Genomic DNA, 25,789 nt, shown 5'->3' on the forward strand with positions numbered 1-25,789 from the left:
CTCATGGACTGCAGCACGCCAGGCTTCCCTGTCCTTTACCATCTCCCGGAATTTGTTCAAACTCATGTCCGTTAAGTCAGTGATGCCATCCTCTGTTGTCACCTTCTCCTCCTGCTGCCTTCAGTCTTTCCCAGCATCAGGGTCTTTTCCAATGAGTTGGCTCTTTGCATCAGGTGGCCGAATTGTTAGAGCTTCAGCATCACTCCTTCCAGTAAGTATTCTGGGTTCATTTCACAGGTTCAATCCCTCATCTGGAAAGGTCCCACATGCTGTGGAGCAACTAAAGCCTGTGCTCCACAACTAGCGAGCCGGAGCTCTAGGGCCCACGAGCTGCAGCTACAGAAGCCTGTGCACCTAGATCTGGTGCTCCGCAACAAGAGAAGCCACCACAGTGAGAGATCTGTACACCGCAATGAAGGGTGACCCCTGCTCCAGCAACTAAAGAAAGTCTGTGCACAGCAGTGAAGACCCAGTGCAACCAAAAATAAGCAAGTTTTAAAAAAGATTTGAAGTAAATTTACCACTTATTAAGCAAATTCTGTCAGGTGAATTTCTGCTAAGTCAGGGATATGTCTTACAAAAGTGTGTGTGTGTGTGTGTGTCTGTGTGTTGAGAGCTTGATGAATGTATCAGCATATTCACCAACCACAGATGGCTGTTCTCAGGACTGAAATCCTGAGAACCTTGACTTTCCAGAGCCTGCAAGACTTCATTGTGTTCCGCTAGGGTGGAAAATAGTCATCAGTGGTCCAGTCAGAGAAGAACACTATGCATTAAGAGAATCCAATCCACAGGAAGATTTAGAGAGTATTGAAATGCAATTCTTGGCCTACCACAGATATCTTGTCTAAAATCCCAGGGTAAACACTGAAGGCGTCACCTGTTATTCACTGTCAATGCCTAAAGTTATAAATAGGTCTACAGCTCATCTGTCTCCTTTTAGAAGAGAAGGGTCAAATTACAGGGGCAAAGCAAAATAATAAAATGAATGTCAGCGTGTTTTACAGTGTCAGTCAGTCATCCCTCCAGTGTCGTGTCTCTTCCTTTCCACTGTGCTACCCTAGAATACAGGATCCCAGCACAATGCCTCTGTTGAAACTTCCAGGTAGGTGTGCAAAAGTGTTTGGAGAGTTCAATTCTTTTGATATGCAATCGTTCCTTTAACTATCATTTCAGGTCTGGGAATCCTTTATTTGGGGTTCATAGTATTTTTAATTAATACACTTCAGGAAGAGACAAGGCAAGGTTTTCAAAGGGTTTCTGGTTTTTAGTTTTAGGAGGGAGGTAGTCTTCTAAAACTGTATCATGTAGTAGCATCCTTGATGATCGTGGTAGAAACTATGTAAGATATTTATTATCTACTCTGTTAGTCTAAACAAAACCTGTGCTGCCACACTTCTGAGAAGGGTCATAAATCATGTCTTTAGCAATAGTATTAGCTTAAAATCATGAGAATAACAGCAGTTTTAACCCAATCTGTATATTCTGATGGTTCACAATCCAGGTTTACACACAGAATAATTTTCAAAATAATAATAAAAGTCTTTTTCATTATAAAAGTAATACACGATTCATGTGAAATAAAAGAAATTTCACTGAAAAATAAAAGTAATAAACACTCATTTAGAGAAATTGGGAAATCTAGAAAAGGAGTAATTTTTTAAAAACCCATAATCCCCATCATCTAAAGATAACACTTTTAACATGTTAGTGTTTTTCTTTCAAACTATGTTCTTTGCAAGTGTAAAGAATTAAAAAGCACACTCACAGTTGAGATTATATTATACATGTGACTTTGTATCCTGTCCTTTTGGCTTCACATGATAACTTAATCATTTATCATGGAAGTCTAAACTCTTCCTAAACATCATTTTAAATGGTTCTATAATATTTCCAATTTTCTTAACCAATCCCTAGGTTCTTTATGATTTTTTAAGTATAAATATGCTCTGACAATAATATTTGTACCTAAGTTTCCACACTAAGGATTATTTCACTAGAATAGATTCTCAGAAATAGCTGAGTTACTTGTTTGCCAAATTATCTATTTTCATTTACTTGCTACCAGCATTATATAAGATTTTCCATCCCTCTTGATCATGTTTTTAAAAATCACATTTTACAAAGAGGACTTCTTTAAAATTATAAACATAAATTTAAAGAGAGAAGTTAGAAAGGAAAAGAAAATGAAGAAGTATATGATGACTACATCCCCAGGGTTTTCTAATGGCAGCAAGTTGTAGGAAAAGGGAAGAATGAGCTCTAATAACACATCCCACCACCCCCCTTCCTTGTACCAACCTGCCTATTTCTATTCCAAAGCACTGATTAGCAGCCATGATTTCTGAAAGTTGTTCACATATTTTATCTTGTTCTATTTTACTTCATACAGCTGAAGGAAAACGTGAGTATTTGGGGCTATTTTCCCTGCCATTTGCCAAAGTATCAATATTTTAAGGATACTATTCTTTAATTCAGAAATATGGATATTTTTCAGCAGTGTTTATTAATGGTATCACTGAAGCCAACAAAGATTTATAATGACCATAGATCTTCCAAAGTATAGCAAATGAACTCATGGATTTTCCTGACTCAAAAAAAAAAAGCCTACATTTTTTAAAAAGACGAATAGACATTAGCTAAGGGGATTTACTGAGTCCTGCCTTAGTAAACCCTCTCATGGTGAATTTTTGTGATCAGATAACATAAAATCCCATTTTTAAAATAAAATTGTAACTTTTTATGTATGCTACCTTCCATCTCAAATCAGACTTGTCCTTTGACTGACTAATAGTACTCATGATGCCTCTGAGTTCCTCTGAGATGTGATGTGGCAGATGAGAGGCCTACGACCTGTCTTTCCTACATATTAATAAAGCACTGCTGAGAAATAAGCATGTTTTTCTGGACCTGTTGGGTGAAAAAGCAAGCATGATATTCCTTTTCTCAAGAGTCTTGAACTTCCCATGTTAATAATAATAATCCTCAACTTCTGGATAATACTATGTAGTTTGTTGTTTAATCTTTATTAAACAAGTCTCTGAAGTTGACATTATTATTATTAACATTCCTCTTTTATGATGATGAGCATTGAGGTTCCTAGTGATGGTATGATTTGCCCAAGGCCACCCAGCTGTCACAGACATTTTGCCCACTTGTAGCCCAGGGTTCCTTCTGCTTCACCACTCTTCTTGTTTCGCTCCTCTCACCTATACTCTATCTAAATGTGGATGTCCTAACTGCAAGACATTGCCACTCAGATGTTCCATTAGCTCAAAAAAGAACTCCGCAATTATCTATACAAACCCAAGGGAGCCCATAAATTAGGTTGTCACCCAATCTTTTCTACTCACCTTTTGAAATATCAGTTTCACCTTTTTCTTTCTCTAATCACCACCACTCCCTAAAGTATTTTTGGAGGGCAGAGCTCTTGAATTAGGAATCAGATTTCAGCTGTGTTACATGAAGGTAAAACAATTGGTTGATTTAGTGGAAGGAAATATCAATCGTATAATTTTTGGTGTTAATGTAAGCTACTTCTTGAGAGTAGAGTTTCTACTTTTCGACTGTCTATAGTGATTTAGGGAGATACAACCTTAGTAAAAAACAGTGTTTAAAGACATGAAACAAATAGACGTGTGCGGTCCCAAATAATGGATGTTTGTTTTGGAAGAGCCAAGTCTCAAGCAAGTAGGATTTGGTCCTTGGGGCTCTGTTTCCATACTGTACTTCCTGAGGCCTCCAACAGCTCTGCCACTGACCCATCATGACAAATGAGTTGCACACTCATCTTCATCCTCCTCCTCCTCATCATCATAGCCAGCTGGCCTATTTCCATTTGCTCTCCGTGGTGCACGAACCCTCTTCTCACTGCTGCTTTTCATTCATCCCTGAGGTGCATGTGCTTGCCTGTGACGCTGCGGGAGGAATGATACTATTTCTGGGGAACAGTTGGCTGTGGGATGGGGAGGCATTCTCAGGCCATCAAATGCATCTACTTAGTGTTTTGTTTGTTCCTTCGTGGATCATGGCACTTGCCAAAACAGTAGGCATAGCATCCAACGATGCTTTTCAGTTTCAGGAAGTGCTTGAGTTTAATGAGACAAATAGATGCATGAAGTTCAGCCAACATAGTGGGCTTCTCCATTACCCTGCTGTGATGAGCCAGGTTTGAAAACTGGCTGACCTGACTGTTAAGAGTTGGTGAAGTTATGAGTCAATCACTATCATTTCCAGTGTATGCTTCAGCCTATACTAAGCCATACCATTTATCACTTTCTTAATAACCCAAAGCTAATTCGAAATACTAAATATCTGTTTGATCAATGCTACCAAATCATATCATTCAGTTTAATCTGATGTTTTATTTTCCTTTAAAAAATGCTTTAAAAAAGCATTTTCATAGACATTATCTCACCTGATGTCACAAGAGCCTTGTAAGGTTTGTAGGTAATAGTACTGCCACTTTATAGATAAGGAAACTGAAGCAGAAGAAGGTCTAGGAATTGGTAAGTACAGAACAGTACTTGAATACATTACACTTACCTAAGTTATCATTGAAAATGTGTCATTTTGGAGACTTGTATAGATGTCAATGGGGCAAGAGTGGGGGGATCTATCTTTATGTCTGCAGTTTGCTTTGTTATTACATAAAGAATGTTTTTGTCTGCTACTATTGTTCCAAATATTTAACTATATGCCATTCTCATTATTTGCTCCCTGCTCTTTTCTGGAAATACCAAGAGATTTTTACAAGTATTGGGTTGACTAGAAAGTTCGTTAAGGTTTTCCCTGAGACCTTATTGGGCCAGTCCAATATCAGAGGTAATGACGACTCAGATGGAAACAATTGGGTATCTGGAAAATAGAATGGCGCTTAACAGAAAAGCAGATACTTGATGGCCATCACCACCCTATTCAATAAAACTGGTTCTCTTTTCTCCTAAAAGTCTTGGGGTTATTCATTGCTAAGCTAAAGATCATTCTTCCACCCATTGTAAGAATGGGAAAATTACAACATGTAAAAGTAAAATTGGCATTCCAAAGATCATTTATTATGGAAGCTACATGTCCACAAGAAATTGGATTCCCAACACTGGACAGTAAATTTTAGTGACTCCCTCCCCTGACATCACCAAGATGTCAGGATTTGAAAAAAATGAGGTTGTGATATGTGACAGCAACACAATTTCTGTCTTAGGAGGAAGAAAGGCTCTAAAGTACACATTTATTTCTCAAAACTACTGATATCACTGGCTCTCTTTAGTAAGAAAACACCAAAGATCAACAACCCTACCACATCTTCATTTTACTTGTTTATTTGTCCATGCCCTGCAGCATGCAAATCTTAGTGGCTCGATGAGGGATCAAACCCATGCCCCCTGCATTGGGAGCCCAGAGTCTTAGCCACTGGACCACCAAGGAAATCCCTCCACATCTTTAAAACCATCAGAAAAACTCTACCAACCTAATGAGAAGGACTATGCTGCAAGGTTACTATGAAATCAAACTTAGTCCCACCAGAAACAGGTGATCTTAGGTGCTAATCATATAAGAGCCCAATCCCATCTTTCAGTTCAGTTCAGCCGCTCAGTCATGTCCGAGCGACCCCATGAACTGCAGCACACCAGGCCTCCCTGTCCATCACCAACTCCCGGAGTTCACTCAAACTCATGTGCATTGAGTCGGTGATGCCATCCAGCCATCTCATCCTCTGTCATCCCCTTCTCCTCCTGCCCTCTATCTCTCCCAGCATCAGAGTCTTTTCCAATGAGTCAACTCTTCCCATGAGGTTGCCAAAGTACTGGAGTTTCAGCTTTAGCATCATTCCTTCCAAAGAAATCCCAGGGCTGATCTCCTTCAGAATGGACTGGTTGGATCTCCTTGCAGTCCAAGGGACCCTCAAGAGTCTTCTCCAACACCACAGTTCAAAAGCATCAATTCTTCGGCGCTCAGCCTTCTTCCCAGTCCAACTCTCACATCCATACATGACCACTGGAAAAACCATAGCCTTGACTAGATGGACTTTTGTTGGCAAAGTAATGTCTCTGCTTTTGAATATGCTATCTAGGTTGGTCATAACTTTCCTTCCAAGGAGTAAGCATCTTTTAATTTCATGGCTACAATCCCATCTTTAAGACTCTCCTAAAGTGTACTGTGGTCTTCACTGGTGGCTCAGACAGTAAAAAAAATCTGCCTGCATGCAGGAGATCCAGATTCAATCCCTGGGTCAGGAAGATCCCCTGAAGTAGGAAATGGCAACCCACTCCAGTATTCTTGCCTGGGAAATCCCATGGACAGAGGAGCCTGGCAGGGTACAGTCCATGGAGTCACAAAGAGTCAGACACGACTGAACGACTAACACTTTCACTTTCAAAGTGTGCTGTAAGAATTTGACTTGTGATTCTGAGAATGAATTTCCTAGCTACCCACACAGAAACCCACTAAAGAGAAAATAGGCATTAAGCTCCATGAAGTTTCTGGCACACTTGTCAGAGAGCAGGGAAGACAGGTATCTGGGGCAGTCCTTAGCACTGTGCCTTACATGTAGCAGAAACTGTTAGATAAGTTCTGAGAAAGTGCTTGAAGACTAACACATGAAAACCTCTTCTAGCTATTGATGATGCAACGCGTAGCTTTGCTGAAAAAGTGTTTGCCTCTGAAGTCAAAGATGAGGGAGGCCGTCATGAGATTTCCCCCTTTGATGTGGATGATATCTGTCCAATTTCTCAACATGAGATGTTTGCTCACATGTTCCACCTGGAGGCTCAGTCCACCCCTACAGAAACCAGGAGGTAAGTGGTGTAAGGGGAATGCTTCGTACATTGGGACACGAGGAAGGGGAAGTGTCAGGACCAATGGTTCACTCTGAATGAAGATTCAACTTAGAGGAAAAACTCTGCCAGAACTAAAAATCCCCCCATCCACCCAGACACACACACACACACACACACACACACACACACACTAAACCCTAGGGCAAAGTGACAAAGACTGAAAAAGAAGAAAACAATGGCCTTCCTACCTTCATCCTCATCTGCCTTTAGTTGAAGCCTCCCTATCCACCCAAGCCCTATCCAGGTGGCTCAGTAGTAAAGAATCTGCCTGCCAATGCAAGAGACATAAGAGACTTGGGTTTGATGCCTGAGTTGGGAAGATCCCCTGGAGGAGGAAATGGCAACCCACCCCAGTATTCTTGCCTGGAAAATTTCATGGACAGAGGAGCTTGGTGGGCTACAGTCCATGGGGCCACAAAGAGTTGGATACGACTGATCACACACACATCCACCCAAGCAAGAGGAAATGATCTACCATGTGATTATTGTGGTTATTCCAAAGCAAAGTGGGTGATGGCTGCTGTCCACACATTCAATTTCCACACTATCAGTGTAGAAACTGGAACTCAAGAGCCTCATCTTCAGACTCTGTTCTTGGTCGACCTTACTGCTGTGCTTCCTGACAGGAATCCTTCCCTCCGGCCAGTCTGACTTCCTCCAGGTCTCAGGGATACAGCCCTCTATTTTCACCCTCATGTCCTACCCATCCTATGCTTGCAACTCATAGTTACTGCCTTCCCTGAACAGATCCCTCTCCGCAAACTCTGTTTTCCCTTATTTGAATCGCTCTAGTACTCACTACCTGTTGCTGTGTGCCGCGTTTTAGTCTTCAAACCTATTACTGGCCACTTACTTGGAACTCCCTCCTCATAGCACTCCCTTCACTACCCGACTCCCCGCTCCCAACCAGCTTCACTGGGAAAGATTGTTCTGCTGTCCTTCCCTTCATTTTGTGTCTTTAAGGAAAGAACGGGCTTCCCTGGTGGCTCAGCTGGTAAAGAATCCACCTGCAATGCAGGAGACCTGGGTTCAATCCCTGGGTTGGGAAGATCCCCTGGAGAAGGGAAAGGCTACCCACGCCAGTATTCTGGCCTGGAGAATTCCATGGACTGTATAGTCCATGGGGTTGCAAAGAGTCGGACACGACTGGGCGACTTTCACTGTCACTCTCAAGGAAAGAACAGTAATCCACCTCCTTTAGTATCCCCTGTAGGACCTAACACAGGTATGTGTCAAAGTAGAAACTTGATGCAGACATGTTGATTTGAGGAAGTAATATTGATTAAGCAACTTATAAGTTCCAGGTATTATGCTAAGCATTTTCTAGACATTAAATCTCACAGAATTCTTATATAGTAGACATTAATACACCATTTTTTTAGGTAGACAAGTTCACAGAATTTAAGGGACATGCACAAAATGGCTCAGGTACTAAGTGACACGGCCTGTGCTTATGCAACACCCAGACTGGCTGTTCTGCTGGGAGTGAGCAACACCCAGACTGGCTGTTCTGCTGGGAGTGGGCAACACCCAGACTGGCTGTTCTGCTGGGAGTGAGCAACACCCAGACTGGCTGTTCTGCTGGGAGTGGGCAACACCCAGACTGGCTGTTCTGCTGGGAGTGAGCAACACCCAGACTGGCTGTTCTGCTGGGAGTGGGCAACACCCAGACTGGCTGTTCTGCTGGGAGCGAGCAACACCCAGACTGGCTGTTCTGCTGGGAGCGAGCAACACCCAGACTGGCTGTTCTGCTGGGAGCGAGCAACACCCAGACTGGCTGTTCTGCTGGGAGCGAGCAACACCCAGACTGGCTGTTCTGCTGGGAGTGGGCAACACCCAGACTGGCTGTTCTGCTGGGAGTGGGCAACACCCAGACTGGCTGTTCTGCTGGGAGTGGGCAACACCCAGACTGGCTGTTCTGCACTGTGCAGAACAGTGTCTTGCTGAGAGTCTTCTGGTATATCCCCTAAGGCCCACTATTCCCAGGAATTCAGGAAAAGAGGAAGACTTAGGTGACACCAACTTCCATTTGGTTAGATCCTGTTCCTGACTCCCACCCTACATTGAATTTTCACTGTTCGTCCTCAAAATAAAATTGTTTCAAAATAATAAAACATCAAATTTATCACTATGAAACTCCCAATGAAGATAAAGTAAAATCTTTTTATTTTTCAATTTCAAACTCAGAAAAAGGCGTTTCTTCGGACGGAAGACTATTAGTTTGTCCGTTCCACAAACTGAAACATCGTCCACCAAACTGTCCCTCATCGATGAGTACATTTCTTCGTCTCCCACCTACCAGACTGTGCCTGATTTTCAAAGAGTGCAGATCACTGGCGATTATGCCTCTGGGGTGAGTTGCTTCTTGCCTCCCAGATGTAGCTGCTGGGAGATACTCAACTTGATTGTCTCAGCTTCTTTTCTTCCTCCCCTTCCTTTTGAAGGTGTTAGCTCACTTGCCATTTGTTATACTTCATTATCTCATTTCAATAGCAATATGCTATGAATTCGGGAAATATTTTATTTTACTTATTTTTGGATGCGCTGGGTCTTAATTGCTTTGCACAGCTTTTCTCTAGTTGTAGCAAGCAGGAGCTACTCTTCGTAGCTGTGAGCAGGCTTCTCCTTGTAGCTTCTCTTGTTGTGGAGCACAGTCTCTAGATACAAGGGCTTCAATAGGTGCAGCACACGGGCTTAGTAGTGGCTTAGATGCTCTGTGGCATGTAGAATCTTCCCATATCAGGGATTGAACCCGTGTCCCCTGCATTGGCAGGCAGATTCTTATCCACTGTGCCATCAGGGAAGTCCAGAAAATTTTATTGAAGTATTGCTGATTCACAATGTTGTGTTAATTTCTGCTGTATAGCAAAGTGATTCATATATATATATATATATGAACATACTTATGAATATATATTTTTCCATTATGGTTTATTCACAGGTTATTGAATATAGTTCCCTATGTTATACAGTAGGATCTTGTTGTTTACATCATGTTATGACATATTTCTATTTTGCTTTGATCATCTCACATAATTTCTCTTTATCTTATTTGCTTGCCCATGAGAATATGCAGTAGAATGTGGCTGCATATTGTGTGTTACAGAATGTGTGTTACAGAAAACAGTGGACAAATTTTGGCAAAAGAACCAAAGAGAGTAGCTACTGATCTAGTCTCACTGAGGTATCATAAAGCAAGACAGGGAGCCTCAGGAAGGCATGGAGGCTCTTGGTGGAAACATGTACCCAGAGCAGACCTAGGATGAATAGAAGGGCTGCAGGTAGCATAAACAATCAAAGAAAACAGCTCAAGAGAAAGAGAGGGAGAAGAGGAAAGAAGCATGGAGAAACTGAGAAAAGAAGATGAGAGAGGGGTTAGAACATTCTCATGGGGTTATTGTTCTTCGGCCAACTGTCCTCTCCAATTTCATTGCAAATGCTTACACAGTAGATTACTACTTGGAACAGATACTAGTATGCCACAGAGATAGTAAACTCATGTTGCAAACAACTTGATCTGCCTGTCTTGTCCAGAACAGTTGTTCAATTAATAAATCTTTGCCACATGGTCTTGCAGAATCAGCATCATATTGGTGAAACTTCTGTTTAGCCATCAGTCTATGCTCCAAATATAGTTTTAATGACCAGTCCTAAGCCCTCTTATCATGTAACGGATCCACTTAATGTCAGTCCCAAGATATTTAAAAGTGACAGAGCAATCTGAGACAACCTAAAGGGGTGGGGTGGGATGGGAGGGGAGTTTAAGAGGGAGGAGATATATATATACCTATGGCTGATTCATGTTCATGGCAGAAACCAACACAACATTGTAGAACAGTTATTCTCCAATTAAAAATAAACCAAAAAAGTGACAGAGCAATGAAATGGACACTGTTTTTATTTGTTTTCTGTGTGGTAACATGTGTGCTCTACAAGTGGCAGAAAGTTTAGATGCTAGATAATTGAAATGAAATGTTTAATAGCAATTTGGAAGAGTCCAAAGTTCCATAAAACCACCAATATTAAGAGACAAACTTGATCCCTATGTGCTTGGTGGAAATGAAAACAGGAATGAAAAGAAAGAAGATGAGAAAAAGGACAAGGTTCACAGAAGGTGGGGAGTAGCTTCTCCTCCTATAAAAGCTGGAAGGCACCTGAAACCTTGGCCTAGAGTTTTTAAAGAACCAAGTATGTGGCTACACCTGTTGGCTGAAGGTGGCTAAGCTGTTGAGCTGCGCTTCACCTGGTCATGGTCTGTACCTGACCATAGTCTTCACCTTCATAACTGAACAGAGAGGTAAAGGGGGGAATTAGGGTTCCCAAGGCCTCTCATCCCAGATAAACAACAATTCAATGTTATCAGTCCTTATTGCGCACCTCCTCTGTGCCAGGCATTGTGCGCTAAGTGCTGAGCATGCGAAGGTGAATGAGATCCAGCTCTTGTCCTCAAGGAGCTGATACGTAGCCTGTTAGATGGCAAAGAAACAAACATGCCCTTGGAAGCAGACCCCTTAGACCTAGTACCCCTGTCAGAATCTCTTGGCTAAGGTCAGCAGGTCTTTAAAAAGAATTCACCTGTTTAGGATCAATAGCTGGACCTCAAACCATCAGGGGCAACCTTATGTTGGGGTTGGTCCCAGAAAGTCATCAGGCTCTGATGATGAGCATGTAATGATTTCAAATTACAACTTCTTGGGCATGCCAGGCCTGGCCGGGAGTCAGGTATGGGGCAAGAGAAATAGACCAGTTTAGGAAATTTGCTGCAGTTCTAAGAAATTTTTACTCTAGAATTTTTCTATTTGTAATTCCAGATTAAATTATCTTTGAAACCATCCCAAAGAATGAGTTCTTACAGGATGATGCTCTGTCTGTCTCTAGCTACAGAAGGCAATGTGTGCATGGCAGGGTTTGAAGGCCGTGTGACACCTTATTCCTCCCCCAGTATTTCCCACACTGACCAGCAAGTGGTTTGAGTTCTCAAGTTTGACCAACTTTGTCTTTCAATTGAGGTACTATCTTCAGAAATGCATACTTAAAGTGTTTGCTTGTCACCGGGAAGAAGTATTTTCCGTGTTAGAATGGGTTCTTTTCATCATATTTGTTGGATGATTGCTTATATCTAACAAAAACCAAAAACAAACACGGGACTTCAAGGAAAGACTCATAGGACAGATATGTCTTGGCAGAAATAGAAGAGCTAGAAAAACTTCTGAACCTGCTCCTGGAGGGAGACCCAGGGTCCAAGTCAAGTGGGAAGCAGCTGGGTGGGCAGGGGAGGCTCAGCAGGGCCAGCTCACCAGGAGAGCTGGAAGATGCCAAAGACAAGCTTTACCCACTTCTGCAATTTTTATAAGTGAAAAATTTTCTGAAAACTCTGAAATTTTCTTGGTAGGTTACAGTTGAAGATTTTGAAATGGTTTGCAAAGGTCTTTATCGGGCATTGTGTATACGGGAGAAGTATATGCAGAAGTCATTTCAGAGGTTTCCAAAAACCCCTTCCAAGTACCTGAGGAACATTGATGGTGAGGCTTGGGTAGAAAAAGAGAACTTCTATCCAGGTAAGTAATTTTCTTATATAATTTCTGGAATATAGTTTGAGGTTTAACTTGTTATTGTTCAGTCGCTCAGTCATGTCCAACTCTGTGACCCCATGGACTGTAGCTCACCAGGCTCTTTTGTCCATGGGATTTCCCAGGCAAGAATATTGGAATGGGTTGCTATTTCCTTCTTCAGGAGATCTTCCTGGATCAGGAATCAAACCCAAGTCTCTTGCATTGACAAGCAGATTCTTTACCACCAAGCCACCAGGAAAGCCCTTAGGGTTAACTGCTGCTGCTGCTGCTGCTAAGTCGCTTCAGTCATGTCCGACTCGGACCCCATAGACGTAGCCCACTAGGCTTCCCCGTCCCTGGGATTCTCCAGGCAAGAACACTGGAGTGGGTTGCCATTTCCTTCTCCAATGCATAAAAGTGAAAAGTGAAAGTGAAGTCACTCAGTCATGTCTGACTCTAGTGACCCCATGGACTGCAGCCTACCAGGCTCCTCCGTCCATGGGATTTTCTAGGCAAAAGTACTGGAGTGGGGTGCCATTGCCTTCTCCATAGGTTTAACTACTAATGATTAAATATGCTCCCATGGTTTTAAGTCTAAACCATAAGTTCATGGTTTATAAACTTAAGGTTATAAGTATAAACAGTTTGAAGTATAGTCATCTAAAGCTCCATCCTCTCTTCTGCCCCAAAATGCCCAATTATCTGATTCAGTCTGTATAATATCTCTCAGAACCTCCTCTTTTCACCATTCCCCAAGCCTAAATTTAGGCCCACATTTCTCTTTGTCTGGATCATTGCAGTGGCTTCCTAATTACTCTGTTAAATGCTAATCTTGTTCTCTCTCAGTTCATCCTCATTTTGGTACCAGTTACTATAACACAAATCCGAGCACATCCTTCTCCTGACAAAAGTCTTTAATGCCTCCCCCAACAAAGTTAAGTCCAGTCTTTAGACTGGCATTCAAGGCCTACTACCACATCTGGCTTTCTTCTGTTGTTTTTTTTTTTTAATTAAACAAATAATTTTTTTTGGCCATGCTGCACAGCATGTGGGATCTTAGTTCCCTAGTCAGGAATCAAATCCATATGCCCCCTGCAAGTGTGGAGTCTTACTTAACAACTGGACTGCCAGGAAAGTATATATCTTTTATTTGTCTATTACTTGTTTATTTTTGGACTTTCACACTCAATCTATTTATAAACTTACCTTCTTTACTCCTTTGAACTTTTTGTTCTGGTTGGAAGCCATTTAGTCCAGCACATTCCTGTGCCTGTACTGTTTCCATGCTGTTCCCTGTGCCCACTGCCCTTCCCTTCACTTTTTTACTATGTGTGCACATATCCAGATCCAATGTCATCCTTCAAGGTACTGCCCAAACGTGATCATTTCCTGCCTTCCTCTGACCTCTGGATAAAAATAAGCTACACGTTTTGACTTTCCATAGAATTTTATTTACATGTCTCATTTTTTACTTTCTGTCTAGTATTAAGTACATATTTAAACATAATCAAATTTTAATAATTTCACAATTTAATAATTTCCATAGTATAATTATATCATAATTTATGTAATCAATTCCTATTTTTAAGCACTTACATTTCCAACTTTTAAAAATTTACTTCCAACAAGGTTACAATAAGCATCTTTATCATGAATAAATCATCTTTGTGCAGTTGCTTTTTATCTTTAGGATTAAGCGTCTAGAATTGAAATTTCAGATGAGGCAAATATTTAAGGTTTTTTAACTATCAAACTATGTTGTTAAAGATTTCCAGTTCTAGAACCTCCTCTCTTTAATTCCTTTTATTATTAAAATCATATTAAGTGTGTGTCCAGTTTGATAACTGGATTGGTTTGTTCATCTTCTATAATATTGACATTTAGGTTGCTTATCTCACCTTTGTTTCTCCTAAATTATATTTTATATCTCTAGTATATTTAAGTGTAAGTATTTGAAAGTTGATATTTGACACAGTATTTCTTTTGGTTCCTTATCTCTCAGCTTTGTATAGAAAATACGCAAGCTTTTTCTTTCTATATTATTTTTCTTACTCTGACCTTTTAGTCATCACTTGCGAACAGCAGATTTTCTGATGCCTTGGACACATACTTGTTGAAAGTAAAATGAGTGCTCTAAAGGTGATAGCAATGTGGAGTTTGTCCTCAGCTTTCTGAGGTTGAAATTGTTAGCAGTGGAAAGAAGGGGACTTTCATCCACATTATCCCTTCTCAAATCCTTTGGCAAAAATTGCATGTGCTTTACAAGGTGGAAAATATAAGTATAATAAGAATTACGTTTAGAATTTATTTTATATCTCCATTTGTATTAAAACCACTCTAGATGGAGTACAAAGGATTTTAGGGCAAGGAGACTATTTTGCATGATACTATGAGAGCAGATACATGTTATTATTCATTTGTTAAAGTTCATAGAATGTGCACTACCAAGAGTGATCCCTAAGGTAAGCACTCTGGACTTTGGATGATATAAATGTGTCAGTGTAGGTTTGTTGATTCTAACAAATGTACCATTTGACTGAAAATGTTGATAGTGGAAAAAGCTATGCACGTGTGAGGATAGGGGTATACGAGGACTCTGCACTTGGTGCTCAATTTTGCTGTGAACCTAAAAGCACTCTAAAAAATTAAGTCTATTAAAAAATAGCCATTCTAAATAAAGACTGATAGAGACAGTTTAAATAAAGGAAAAGTCCAATTTCTACTTTTTAACTCTATTTTTATTTCTATGCAATCATCTCATATGTTAATAAAATACTCTATCAGGAAGACTTTGGTAAACAACTTTATTAAATAATTAAAATGATTTGTAAGTAGTATAGCAAATTAAATAGCATTCTAAAGAACTTGAAAATCATTTTTGCACTAGATAAAATGTTAAGCTTATTTTATACTACTAAATTAGTCACATTTGAAAAATAATGTAAAAATGAACTTTAGCTTAGCTTTGGATAATTACAACTTAATGACGTACAGAATTGCAAACAAATGAAATCTTATAGTATTTAACTGGCTATTTTTATGTGGTTATTCATTCTATATGCTGATATATTATTGTGTATTTTATTGAAAAAGTCTTTACCCCTCCTATGAAGAAGGGAGAAGACCCTTTCCGAACAGATAACCTCCCAGAAAACCTGGGTTATCAGCTCAAAATGAAGGACGGTGTGGTTTATGTCTATCCTAACAAAGAAGCAGCCAGCAAAGATGAGCCCAAGCCACTTCCTTACCCAAATCTGGACACCTTCTTAGATGATATGAATTTTTTACTTGCTTTAATTGCCCAAGGACCTGTGTAAGTGTTAAGACCTAAACTAATGCTACTGTTACTACTACTGATAGTAAGACTAAGGATTTAAGAGCTTACTATGTTCAAACACACATTAAACGTTTCATGTGCATTATTTCTTTCACTCTTCATAATCATTGTATGAGGTGGATATTTTTTATAACTCTAAATTTATAAGCTGAGACTTTGATGAGTTAGGTAATTTGCCCAAAGTCACACAGGTGGCTAAGCCAGGATTTGAACCCAAATCTTCCCTCATTATTATTTATGTCCAACCTTGATGAAAAGATTAAGTCCTTGGAGCCCAACACTTTTCAAATTAGATTAATGCAGAATAAGTCAGTTCCATTTGGAAACAAACATAATTGTTTATGATAAAGGTGATAAGGGTACTGATGGTTTTGAAATTGTGTTCCTTAAATGTCTGCAATTTTTTACAATTGTGTAATTTAATTTTTCACAGTAAGACCTATACCCATCGGCGCTTGAAGTTTCTCTCCTCCAAGTTCCAGGTCCATCAGATGCTCAACGAGATGGATGAGTTGAAGGAGCTGAAGAACAACCCCCACAGGGATTTTTACAACTGCAGAAAGGTAAACATGTTTGCTGCTCAGAGATCATTCCTGGACAAAAACATTAATGCAATTATTTCTTGAACAGGATAAGAAAGATACTGTTTTTCTGATTAGTATAAAATTTCTACAGATTCAGTGGAATTTAGTGAAAGCAAATAGATTATGTCTAAAAGATGCAAATGCCTTTCCTACTGTTTTTCACATAGACAGGGTTACCACATTATTGCCATAAAAGTTATACTTGTCATCAACAACAAAAATAACAAAAACAAATAAAACCTCAAAAGCCACTCTTCTAGGATTTAGAAGGTCTTCATTCTAGTCTTTTTCCTTCTACTTCCTGACTGTAAAACATTGGGGGAAGTGATTAAGTATTTGTGAGTTTTGGTTCCCTCATTTGTAAAATTGGAAAATATATCTGCTCAATCTAGCTCACAGGAGGATTGTGAATATCAAATGATCCAAACCTTGAGGAAAACTAATCAGCTACAAACATTTTGAAGATGTACTCTGATCATTTAAATAATTGCAAGGACGTGGGGGTAGGAAATATATGAACAGAGATTTGGGACCAAATCGTGGCTCTGTCATCTGTATAAACTTGGGCAAATTGCTTAATCTATCAAAACTTCCACTTATAAAAATTGTTCTTATAAAAGTACCTAACTCATAAGTGTCATCTCTGTACCATGGATGCATTATTTCAATCCTTTCTCCCCTTGGGGCTGAAAACTCTGGCAACTACTTCACTTCTGGCTGTGTCTCAGGGGTGGAAAATTGTCCCCAAGAATTTTGTGTGGATCAAATGTACGAAGTAAATTGGATATTACAGATATGCAAGAGAAACAGGCAATATTATTTCATCCAGCCTAAACATTCACATTCTTACAAGGGCACAAAAAGGTGCTATGTGTTCATTCTTGCTTGACCACCTATACCAACTGTCAGGTCACACCCCTATCATTTACTCCTTTCTCTTAGCACAGCGGGATTTGTGGGCACTGCAGCCTCTAACAGAGCAGCATAATGAAGCGTTACGGATTGTTGGTTTTTCTTGACCTGAATGTACACACAGGTGGACACTCATATCCATGCAGCTGCTTGTATGAACCAGAAACATCTACTGCGCTTTATTAAGAAATCTTACCAAATTGATGCTGACAGAGTGGTCTATAGCACCAAGGAGAAAAATCTGACCCTAAAGGAACTTTTTGCTAAATTAAAAATGCATCCCTACGACCTGACTGTTGATTCTCTGGATGTTCATGCTGTAAGTTGATGATGTCAGTTTCATCTAATACTCAGAACCCAAATGCATTTCTCCTACAAACACTCCCTTCTCAGAGCTTTAACCATGTGGGCTTACCATGCTGACAGAAAGAACCCATGCACAATTTCAAGGTTCTCTCATTGTCAGCTATCCTGTATTCCATTCTTGGAGCCCGAGCCCTTCCCCTCATACCAGGCCCCGGTTCCTTGCAGTCATTCCCTAACTCTCTGTGTCCACTCAGCTCTCATAAAGATACACTTGTGTTCCTGTTTCCTGATGCAGGGACGTCAGACTTTCCAGCGTTTTGATAAATTCAATGACAAATACAATCCCGTAGGAGCAAGTGAGCTTCGGGACCTCTACCTGAAGACAGACAATTACATTAATGGGGAATATTTTGCCACTATCATCAAGGTGAGGGGGAACCAGCCAGATCTACGGTACCTGGCCTGATTCTCGGGGAGGGGGAAGAAGAGAGGGAGGGAAGGAAGAAGGAAGGGGGGAAGGAAGCAGGGAAGAAGAAGGGGAAGGAGGGAGGAGGGGGAGGGAGAGTGCTATCACTTGGGTCAGGCACTACACAAGCAAATGAAGCAAATGGCATCATTTCTTGTGAAACATCCACTGTAATGATTTTTGAAGGCCTTGATTCCTAGGACAGAGAAGCTGAGGGTGTGGATTTGGAATTAAGGACCTGGTTCTTTTAGACTTTTGGAGTTGTAAGTTCGGGAAGAGTCAGGATCAGAACCCACCCTGATCTTCATGACACTTGAACATTAGGAGGCAGGAATGACAGATGCAGTTGGGAGATGTGTGTTTTGGGAGACAAGGGTCATATGAAAGTTGAATTTGTTTACAGCAGTGCCTTGGGATCGCATCATCTGCAGTCTGACGCTTTCTCTCTGTGGACTCCATTGGGTCCCATCAGTCTTTCACTGCAACTAGATGCCCCTCACCTCAGTCTCCTTAAATCTTAACCTTGATAGTTTTCCTCTGACTTCCGTTCTCATGACCTCTGTTCTTCTTAGGACCTTTAGGTCCTAAGAAGGTTCCTCTCCCTAGACCCTAAGGTTCCTCTCCCTAGACCCCACAGGTATAGACTCCTGAGGGACTCCTCTCTTGGCTTTGCAGGAGGTAGGTGCAGACTTGGTGGAGGCCAAGTACCAGCATGCCGAGCCCCGCTTGTCCATCTACGGCCGCAGTCCTGAGGAGTGGAGCAAACTCTCCACCTGGTTCGTCCAAAACCGCGTCTATTGCCCCAACATGACATGGATGATCCAGGTCCCCAGGATCTAGTACGTAACCGCTCACTGGAAACCCTAACGCCTGCCTCATCCCACCTGCCCTCACCTCCTCCACACGAACAGAGAACAGGCAGCACATCTGGACAGATACAAGCCTTGTTGACAGCACTCAGTGCTGAGTCCCCAGTGGGTGCCTGGTTTTGTCCACTCTAGGTTTAGCACTTTTAATCACAGACAGGAGTTAGGAAGATCATTTCAGTTCAGTTTTCTAACCAGGCTGTTTTTTTAAACAGGGCACTTGATGCAGATCACAAAATAACTTACTAAGAATGATTAAAACTTAGCTAGGAGAAAAACTACGTACATTTTACTATACATTTTCTTTCTCTCGGTCCTCTTCTCTGTGTCCATCTCCTTCTTTCCCAAGCACGTCTGTACTGGGGTGTAGCTTTCTTGTATCAGAACTTCAACTACTGTCTGCTGATTATCTTATCTACGAGTGCTCAAGTTCTCCATAATCAATGAATATTTATCAATGGTATTATCACCTGCTGATTACTCATTGCCTTCAGGAATATTCCTATCACTTATCTTCTATCTAACTTAAGTGTTGATGTATTGTCTGGCCATCTGATGCTGTGTTCTGTGTGCCCTGTGACAATGTAAGAGCTTTATCCTCTCTCTTTAGCCAAAAAAAAAAAAAAAAGGAACACTTTAAAAAATGGTTGTTTATTATTTTATTTTTGGCTCCTCTGGGTCTTCGTTGCTCTGTGTGGGCTTTCTCCAGGTGCAGAGAGCAGGGGCTACTCTCCAGTTGCAGTGCATGGGCTTCTCATTGGAATGGCTTCTCTTGTGGCAGAGCACAGGTTCTAGAACATGTTGCAGCATGTTCAGCAGTTGGCAGCATGTGGGCTCAGTAGTTGTGGCGCATGGACTTAGTTGCCCCAAAGCATGTGGAATCTTCCTGGCCAGGGATTAAACCTGTGCCCCCTGCACTGGCAGGTGAATTCTCATTCACTGTACCACCAGGGAAGTCCCAAAAGAGTAACTTTTGGAATGGAGTAAAACTTCCTGTCTAATATCATTAAGACAGACAGGCAGTAAAGTGTGGTGGTTAGAAGCATGGGCCCTGGCCCTGGGCTGGCTATACTTGAATCATGACTCTACCAGTTACTAGCTGTGTGACCTTTGGCAAGTTTAATGACTTCTCTGTGCCTTAGTTTCATCATCTTTAAAATGGGGTCATAAGGGTATTTAATTTATTGTGTTGTTATGAGGATTAAATTAGCTAATACTTCTGACCATTCAAAAGAGTGGGTGGCAAATGTTGAGTGCTGTATGAGTTCGTTAGATTGCCTCTGGCTACAGCACATCAGAGGTGTTCTTGATAAACTGTTTCATGTTCACCATCTTGTATACCACACACACAAAAATCATTGACCCTTTCATGACATAGTTCCCATATTCTTCATTCTCTATCTGGCCTTAGCTGTGAGGATTTAATTTATTTTTATTTATTTTTTTACCACAGAGCATTCATAGAAGATACAGTATAGATGCATGTGGTCCAGCAAGAAATTTATACCTCCGATGCCAAAACTAAGGTCCCCTGGAGAAGGAAATGGCAACCCTCTCTAGTATTCTTGCCTGGGAAATCCCATGGACAGATGAGCCTGGTGGGCTACAGTCCTGGGGGGTCACAAAAGAGTTAGACATGACTTAGAGACTAAACAACAACAAATGTCAAACCCAAACTGCATCCTTCTTTATGGGTAACCAAGAAGAAGGTGCCAGGTGGACCTAAGATGGAAACACTAGGTCTTTTCTTAAACACGGGATTTGGCCCTTTGCTTGTCTTTGGCCTTTGCTTTGAACTATCAGTCCCAAAATCTCCTCCTAAATTCTCTTTATTCCTGCCTCTAGTGATGTGTTCCGATCTAAGAACTTCCTTCCACACTTTGGAAAGATGTTGGAGAATGTTTTCATGCCAGTGTTCAAAGCCACCATCGACCCTCAGGCTCACCCAGACCTCAGTGTTTTCCTCAAGCACGTAAGCATGACCCTGTGGGCCTTCCTAAAGCTGCACAGGAACCAGCCTGCATACCTAGCTGTGATGAATTCTTGATGCTTATCTCTGACATTTGGTCCTTGCCTCCGGGAGCCGAAAGTCTGTCTGAGGGCCGGTTCTCTGCATTCAGACTAAACCCATTGCCTGTTCATTTTTCCTGACAGATTACAGGCTTCGACAGTGTAGATGATGAGTCCAAACACAGCGGCCACATGTTCTCCTCCAAGAGCCCTAAGCCCCAGGAGTGGACCATGGAAAAGAACCCATCTTACACTTACTATACCTACTACATGTATGCAAACATCATGGTGCTCAACAGCCTGAGAAAGTAAGTAGATGAGAACTGGAAAGAGAATCTATCTGACACACTTCTTTCCTCATACACTGGCACCCTCAGTGGTTGAGGGATGCTGCCACTTGGCCCAGAGAAGAAATTTCTTTCCCTTGACTTTTTCTTCAGTTTCCTTACTTATTTGAGGAGGGGGGATGGACATTTTGGAGTCTTCAGTAACTTTCACAATTCCTTTTCTTTGGAAGTTTAGGAATCTACACTTATCACTGTGCAATTTATGATAAAATTGCATACATTTTGCCCATCTTGGTATATCTGAGCAAGGAAGAAATATAGGACTATTATAAGGGAGTTTTCTGGAAACCTTTCCCCCCTAAAGTGTGAGTAGCAGAAAAAAATGACATGGTGATATTGGTAAACTTTTGGTGGCAACTGAAGATGTTTCTGTTCAGATAATCAAATCTTAACTTTCCTCCATAACCTCATATCCTATATTGCCTCTTTTCCCCAAAACTCTGTGTTTTAAGAAGAGTTTTGGGGCTTCCCAGGTGGCTCAGTGGTAAAGAATCTGCCTGTCAATGCAGGAGATGCAGGTTCGATTTCTGGGTTGGGAAGATCCTGTGGAGGAAGAAACGGCAACCCACTTCAGTATTCTTGCCTGGAAAACCCCTGTGGACAGGGACGCCTGGTGGGCCGACTCAGTGACAAAACAGTAAAAATTATGCATTGGAATTGTCTGGTTTGCTGAATCCTTTGGATGCCCCACTCCCTTTCAGAGTGTTAATTTTTCCTACCAGATTTTCTGTAAATCACTTTAGGCCCAGAATGGTTGTCAGGTTCTGGTCAGTCACCTGTGATTCCTATAATAGCTCCATCTCCCTAGGGAACGAGGCATGAACACATTTCTGTTCCGACCTCATTGTGGGGAAGCTGGAGCTCTCACTCATCTCATGACAGCGTTCATGACAGCAGATAACATCTCTCATGGCCTGAATTTAAAAAAGGTGAGTTGGAGGCTCTCTTCTCAACCCTAACTTTTATGTGGGAGTAAGAGGGATAGCTTTTTTCCTCCTTATCATTTTGTCACAAGTCATTATCAACACTGGAATCAAAAAAAAGGAGAGCAAAAAATATTTTTGAGATTATTTACTGCATTTCATTTTACAGAGGCCCGGAGAAGTAAAGGAACTTGCTCAAGATTACCTAGCTAGTCAGTGTCAGGGAGGGGTTAATGCAGATCTTCCGACTTTCATTTTAGAGCTCTGACAAGGGATAAATGCGAGGCAGCTTGGCCTACCTTCAACTGGTTTTTGCCAGATTTCATGTTGTAGCATGTTTCTAAATGCCTCTTGTGAGAGTCAGAACTTTCTTGTTGAGAAAAAAGTTTCACGGTGAATTCTTTTGCCTAAGATGGACCATTAACTTAGACAATTAAACAATTTGGTTTGACTCAATGCTTCTGAAAACTGATCTCATAAATTTATTCTAAATAGTATTTACATTTAAAAACTATTCTTTTTTACAACAGGATTTAAAGAATAGGTGATAATTTTGTTGAAAGCCAAAACCTGAAGTAGATCATGGGATTTTAACATTTCTAATTTGCATACCTTTTCCAATATTTTAAAATATTTTTTTCACTTTTCCTTTTCAGAGTCCTGTGTTACAGTACTTGTTTTTCTTAGCCCAGATTCCCATCGCTATGTCGCCATTAAGTAACAACAGCTTATTTCTAGAATACGCCCGAAATCCTTTTTTAGATTTCCTCCAGAAAGGGCTAATGATCTCACTGTCTACAGATGACCCAATGCAATTCCACTTCACCAAGGTACACATATGGAATTTTGAGCAATACAAGTATATTTTGCTGCACTGTTATTTACTGTCTAGAATTTTAAAGTTGAATCAATGATATTTCACTATTCTTTTGTGCAGGATGTGTGTTATTTCTTTTAATGCATCCCTTTTTCTTTCCCTCTTTTAAATAAATAACCCAAGGAGCCCCTAATGGAAGAATATGCCATTGCTGCACAAGTCTTCAAGCTGAGTACCTGTGATATGTGTGAAGTGGCAAGAAACAGTGTTCTGCAATGTGGAATTTCTCATCAGGTAGACCTGCCTTTGACTGATTATCCTTCTGAGTCTGGAATTTGGTAACCTGAATATTGAAAAATTAGTTGAAGAAACACTTGTTGAAAAATTATTTCAGGAATCATGTGCAGTTACTAGAAACAGGGTCTAGAAAGAATTATTCTCTCTCTCTGGCCAGGGCCAAGGAAGATAAAATACACTTATTTCTCAGCAGACCATGCACATTGAGGCACTGGATGAGTGCGCTTAGTGGTTTATTGTTTTCCTCTTGCCTGCAGCTAATATAAGGAAGGAGTCTTGTGGAGGATGTAATTATTGTCCATATCAGGGTAAAAAGTGACAACAATCATTCTGTTTCCTTTTTTCTTATAGGAGAAAGCAAGGTTTCTGGGCAACAATTACCTTGAAGAAGGCCCTGCTGGAAATGATATCCGAAAGACAAATGTGGCCCAAATCCGCATGGCCTATCGCTATGAAACCTGGTGTTATGAACTTAATTTAATTGCTGAAGGGATTAAATCAGGAGAATAAAACAAACAAAATAATGACATGGGTGAGATTTTCATTGTAAGGTATAAATAGCAATGGTTACTAGTTATCAAATCCCTACTATAAGCCAAAGATTGTATTAGATATTGGTCCATTGACATTATTTCATTTAATGCTTTGCACAACTTTATATATTGTCCCCATTTTGGGGGAGATAAGTAAACTGAAATTAGTGACCTATATAAAGATATACCTAGGAAGAGGTAGCAATGGAAACCTGGGTTTGTCTGACTCTAGAGTCATGACTTTCAGGCAAAATAGTTATTAAGGCAAGGCAAAAATACAAGCAAATGATTAGTTATAGGGAGAATGCAGGCTTTTGGTTTACAGAATGGAACTTGCTAAAGGCATTTAGACCACTGAAAAGTCCTTTTGACAGGATACAGCTGAAGAGTGACTTTCTTAGACAAAAACGGAAGTGGTGTAACCCAGTATAGAAAATCTGTAATTATGAGTTGTTAGGGAGAATTTATCTTACAAAATGATTCTTAGTTTTAAGAATGTAATTCACAATTAAGTTATACTCAGCCATAGTGGTACATTTTAAATGATTTTATTTGCCAAAAGAAAAGTTGCACATGTAACTTTTTAGAATCATTCCTGTTACTCAAGGTCAAGTGGAATTCCAATTAACCAGACTATACTTCTATACACACACAGTTGTATTGCCATCTAGTGGTTGGGCTAATAATTTCATTCACCTTATTCAATAAACAATTACTGACCAAACATCTAAAATTTCAGTCCAGTACATACCTAGACAGCAAAGGTATAAGGAATAAGATCTCATTCTTTTATAGACTACAACTAGTATCAAATTGTTCGCAGCATGAAGTTACAGCATGAGTAGGTACAAATGTGAAAAGGAGCATTTTGTGAAATATCTTAAAAAATAAAGACATTTCAAAGGGAAAAAAAAAATTAAAAGCAAATTCCTATATGCTTCCACATTCTGTACAGGTGGTCCTAAGCATAGGTGTGATTCCAACATGTTTGTACTAGCCCTGGTGTATGAAATCTCTCCCTGGTTTCTGAAGTTGAAGTTCTCTTTGCTAAGTATTTTTAAGTCACTTAGACAACCTGATTTTTCTTTTACCTTGATCTCTTTGTTACCAAAATAATACAAACTGCCAAATTAAACGTTCTATTCTCAGATTTTAAAAGGCATGAACTACCATTATGTATATCTCCATCTTACCCATGAGAGGGCAGTAGAATACATACACGTCATTTATTACATCCATAGAGAGGATGAAGATGAAGATTTGGTTTCATATTTAGTACTTGGAATTTGATCTGCTCATTTTGGCTTATAATCTTCCTGAATGCAAAGTCTGGAATAAATCTGAATTTTGAAATAAATTTCAAAACCACACTATTTTAGCCCAACATTTATCTTTTGGGGAGTTTTCTAAATACACAAGGATTTTTTTGGTGGTGAGGGGGAGGGGTCCGATCGTTGTTCAAAATTTACTACAAACAATATTTACATTTATTTCCTCACTGAGAAGTGATTAAAAATATGTCTTGACATTCCTTCCCTCCCCGCCCCCACCATTATAGAAGATAATTCCTGTTTTATTCCCCATAGCTCATGGTTTCACAACGGTTTGGGATATGCAGCTTTTACTCCTTTGGCTAAGTTGGCCTGTGAGAGTCATCTGTGATGTGTGACCAAACACCGCTCTTTCTGGTCTTCTATTTTGGTACCTTCATGTGAACAGATGTGGGAAGCGTTTGGTCACCAGATCCAAGAGGCTCCGGTGGCGTGGCGCGGGGTAGGGTGGAATCGGGCGGGCCCAGGTTGGGTTGGGTAGTTAGCAAGTGCCTGGGAAACAGGCTCAACTCATCCTTGACTAGCAGCCTTAGTGAAACTGGGCTGCTGCTCGCAGTAGGCACCGCGCCATGCACATACCTGAGGACGAGCGTGTTGCAGGCGCAGCGCTTAATCATGTCACAACAGGGCGTGGGAGCCGACCTCAGGCACTGGGAGTATCAAAGGCAATTC

General features: G+C 40.6%; 1 protein-coding gene across 4 annotated transcripts; it reads left to right on the plus strand.

Moving 5' to 3' along the window:
- Nucleotides 1-1,006: 1,006 nt before the first annotated feature.
- AMPD1 (adenosine monophosphate deaminase 1) lies at nt 1,007-24,921 on the plus strand. 4 transcript variants are annotated; one of them, XM_055584656.1, is made up of 16 exons: nt 1,046-1,105; nt 2,393-2,404; nt 6,614-6,794; nt 9,024-9,189; nt 12,229-12,394; nt 15,482-15,701; nt 16,159-16,288; nt 17,346-17,540; nt 17,823-17,954; nt 18,669-18,832; nt 20,705-20,831; nt 21,014-21,177; nt 22,025-22,145; nt 22,796-22,969; nt 23,140-23,250; nt 23,605-24,921. In XM_055584656.1, exons 1-16 carry the CDS (start codon nt 1,084-1,086, stop codon nt 23,761-23,763), a joined length of 2,244 nt encoding a protein of 747 aa, XP_055440631.1. In that variant the 5' UTR covers nt 1,046-1,083; the 3' UTR covers nt 23,764-24,921. The 4 variants fall into 4 exon arrangements, with proteins under 4 accessions (XP_055440633.1, XP_055440631.1, XP_055440632.1 ...); XM_055584658.1 differs by lacking the exon at nt 2,393-2,404 and having other exon boundaries at nt 1,007-1,105; XM_055584657.1 differs by lacking the exons at nt 1,046-1,105; nt 2,393-2,404 and adding an exon at nt 5,320-5,529.
- The last annotated feature ends 868 nt before the right edge of the window (nt 24,922-25,789 follow it).

This window comes from Bubalus kerabau, chromosome 6 (assembly GCF_029407905.1).
Source record: "Bubalus kerabau isolate K-KA32 ecotype Philippines breed swamp buffalo chromosome 6, PCC_UOA_SB_1v2, whole genome shotgun sequence".
NCBI lineage: Eukaryota > Metazoa > Chordata > Mammalia > Artiodactyla > Bovidae > Bubalus > Bubalus kerabau.

Bases quoted from the DNA above. Each gene is read 5' to 3' on its own strand.
- AMPD1 (XM_055584656.1), top strand. From the start codon at position 1,084: ATGCCTCTGTTGAAACTTCCAG. The intron at 20,832-21,013 runs GTAAGCATGACC...TTTTCCTGACAG, and splicing joins TCAGTGTTTTCCTCAAGCAC to ATTACAGGCTTCGACAGTGT. The intron at 21,178-22,024 runs GTAAGTAGATGA...CCATCTCCCTAG, and splicing joins GTGCTCAACAGCCTGAGAAA to GGAACGAGGCATGAACACAT.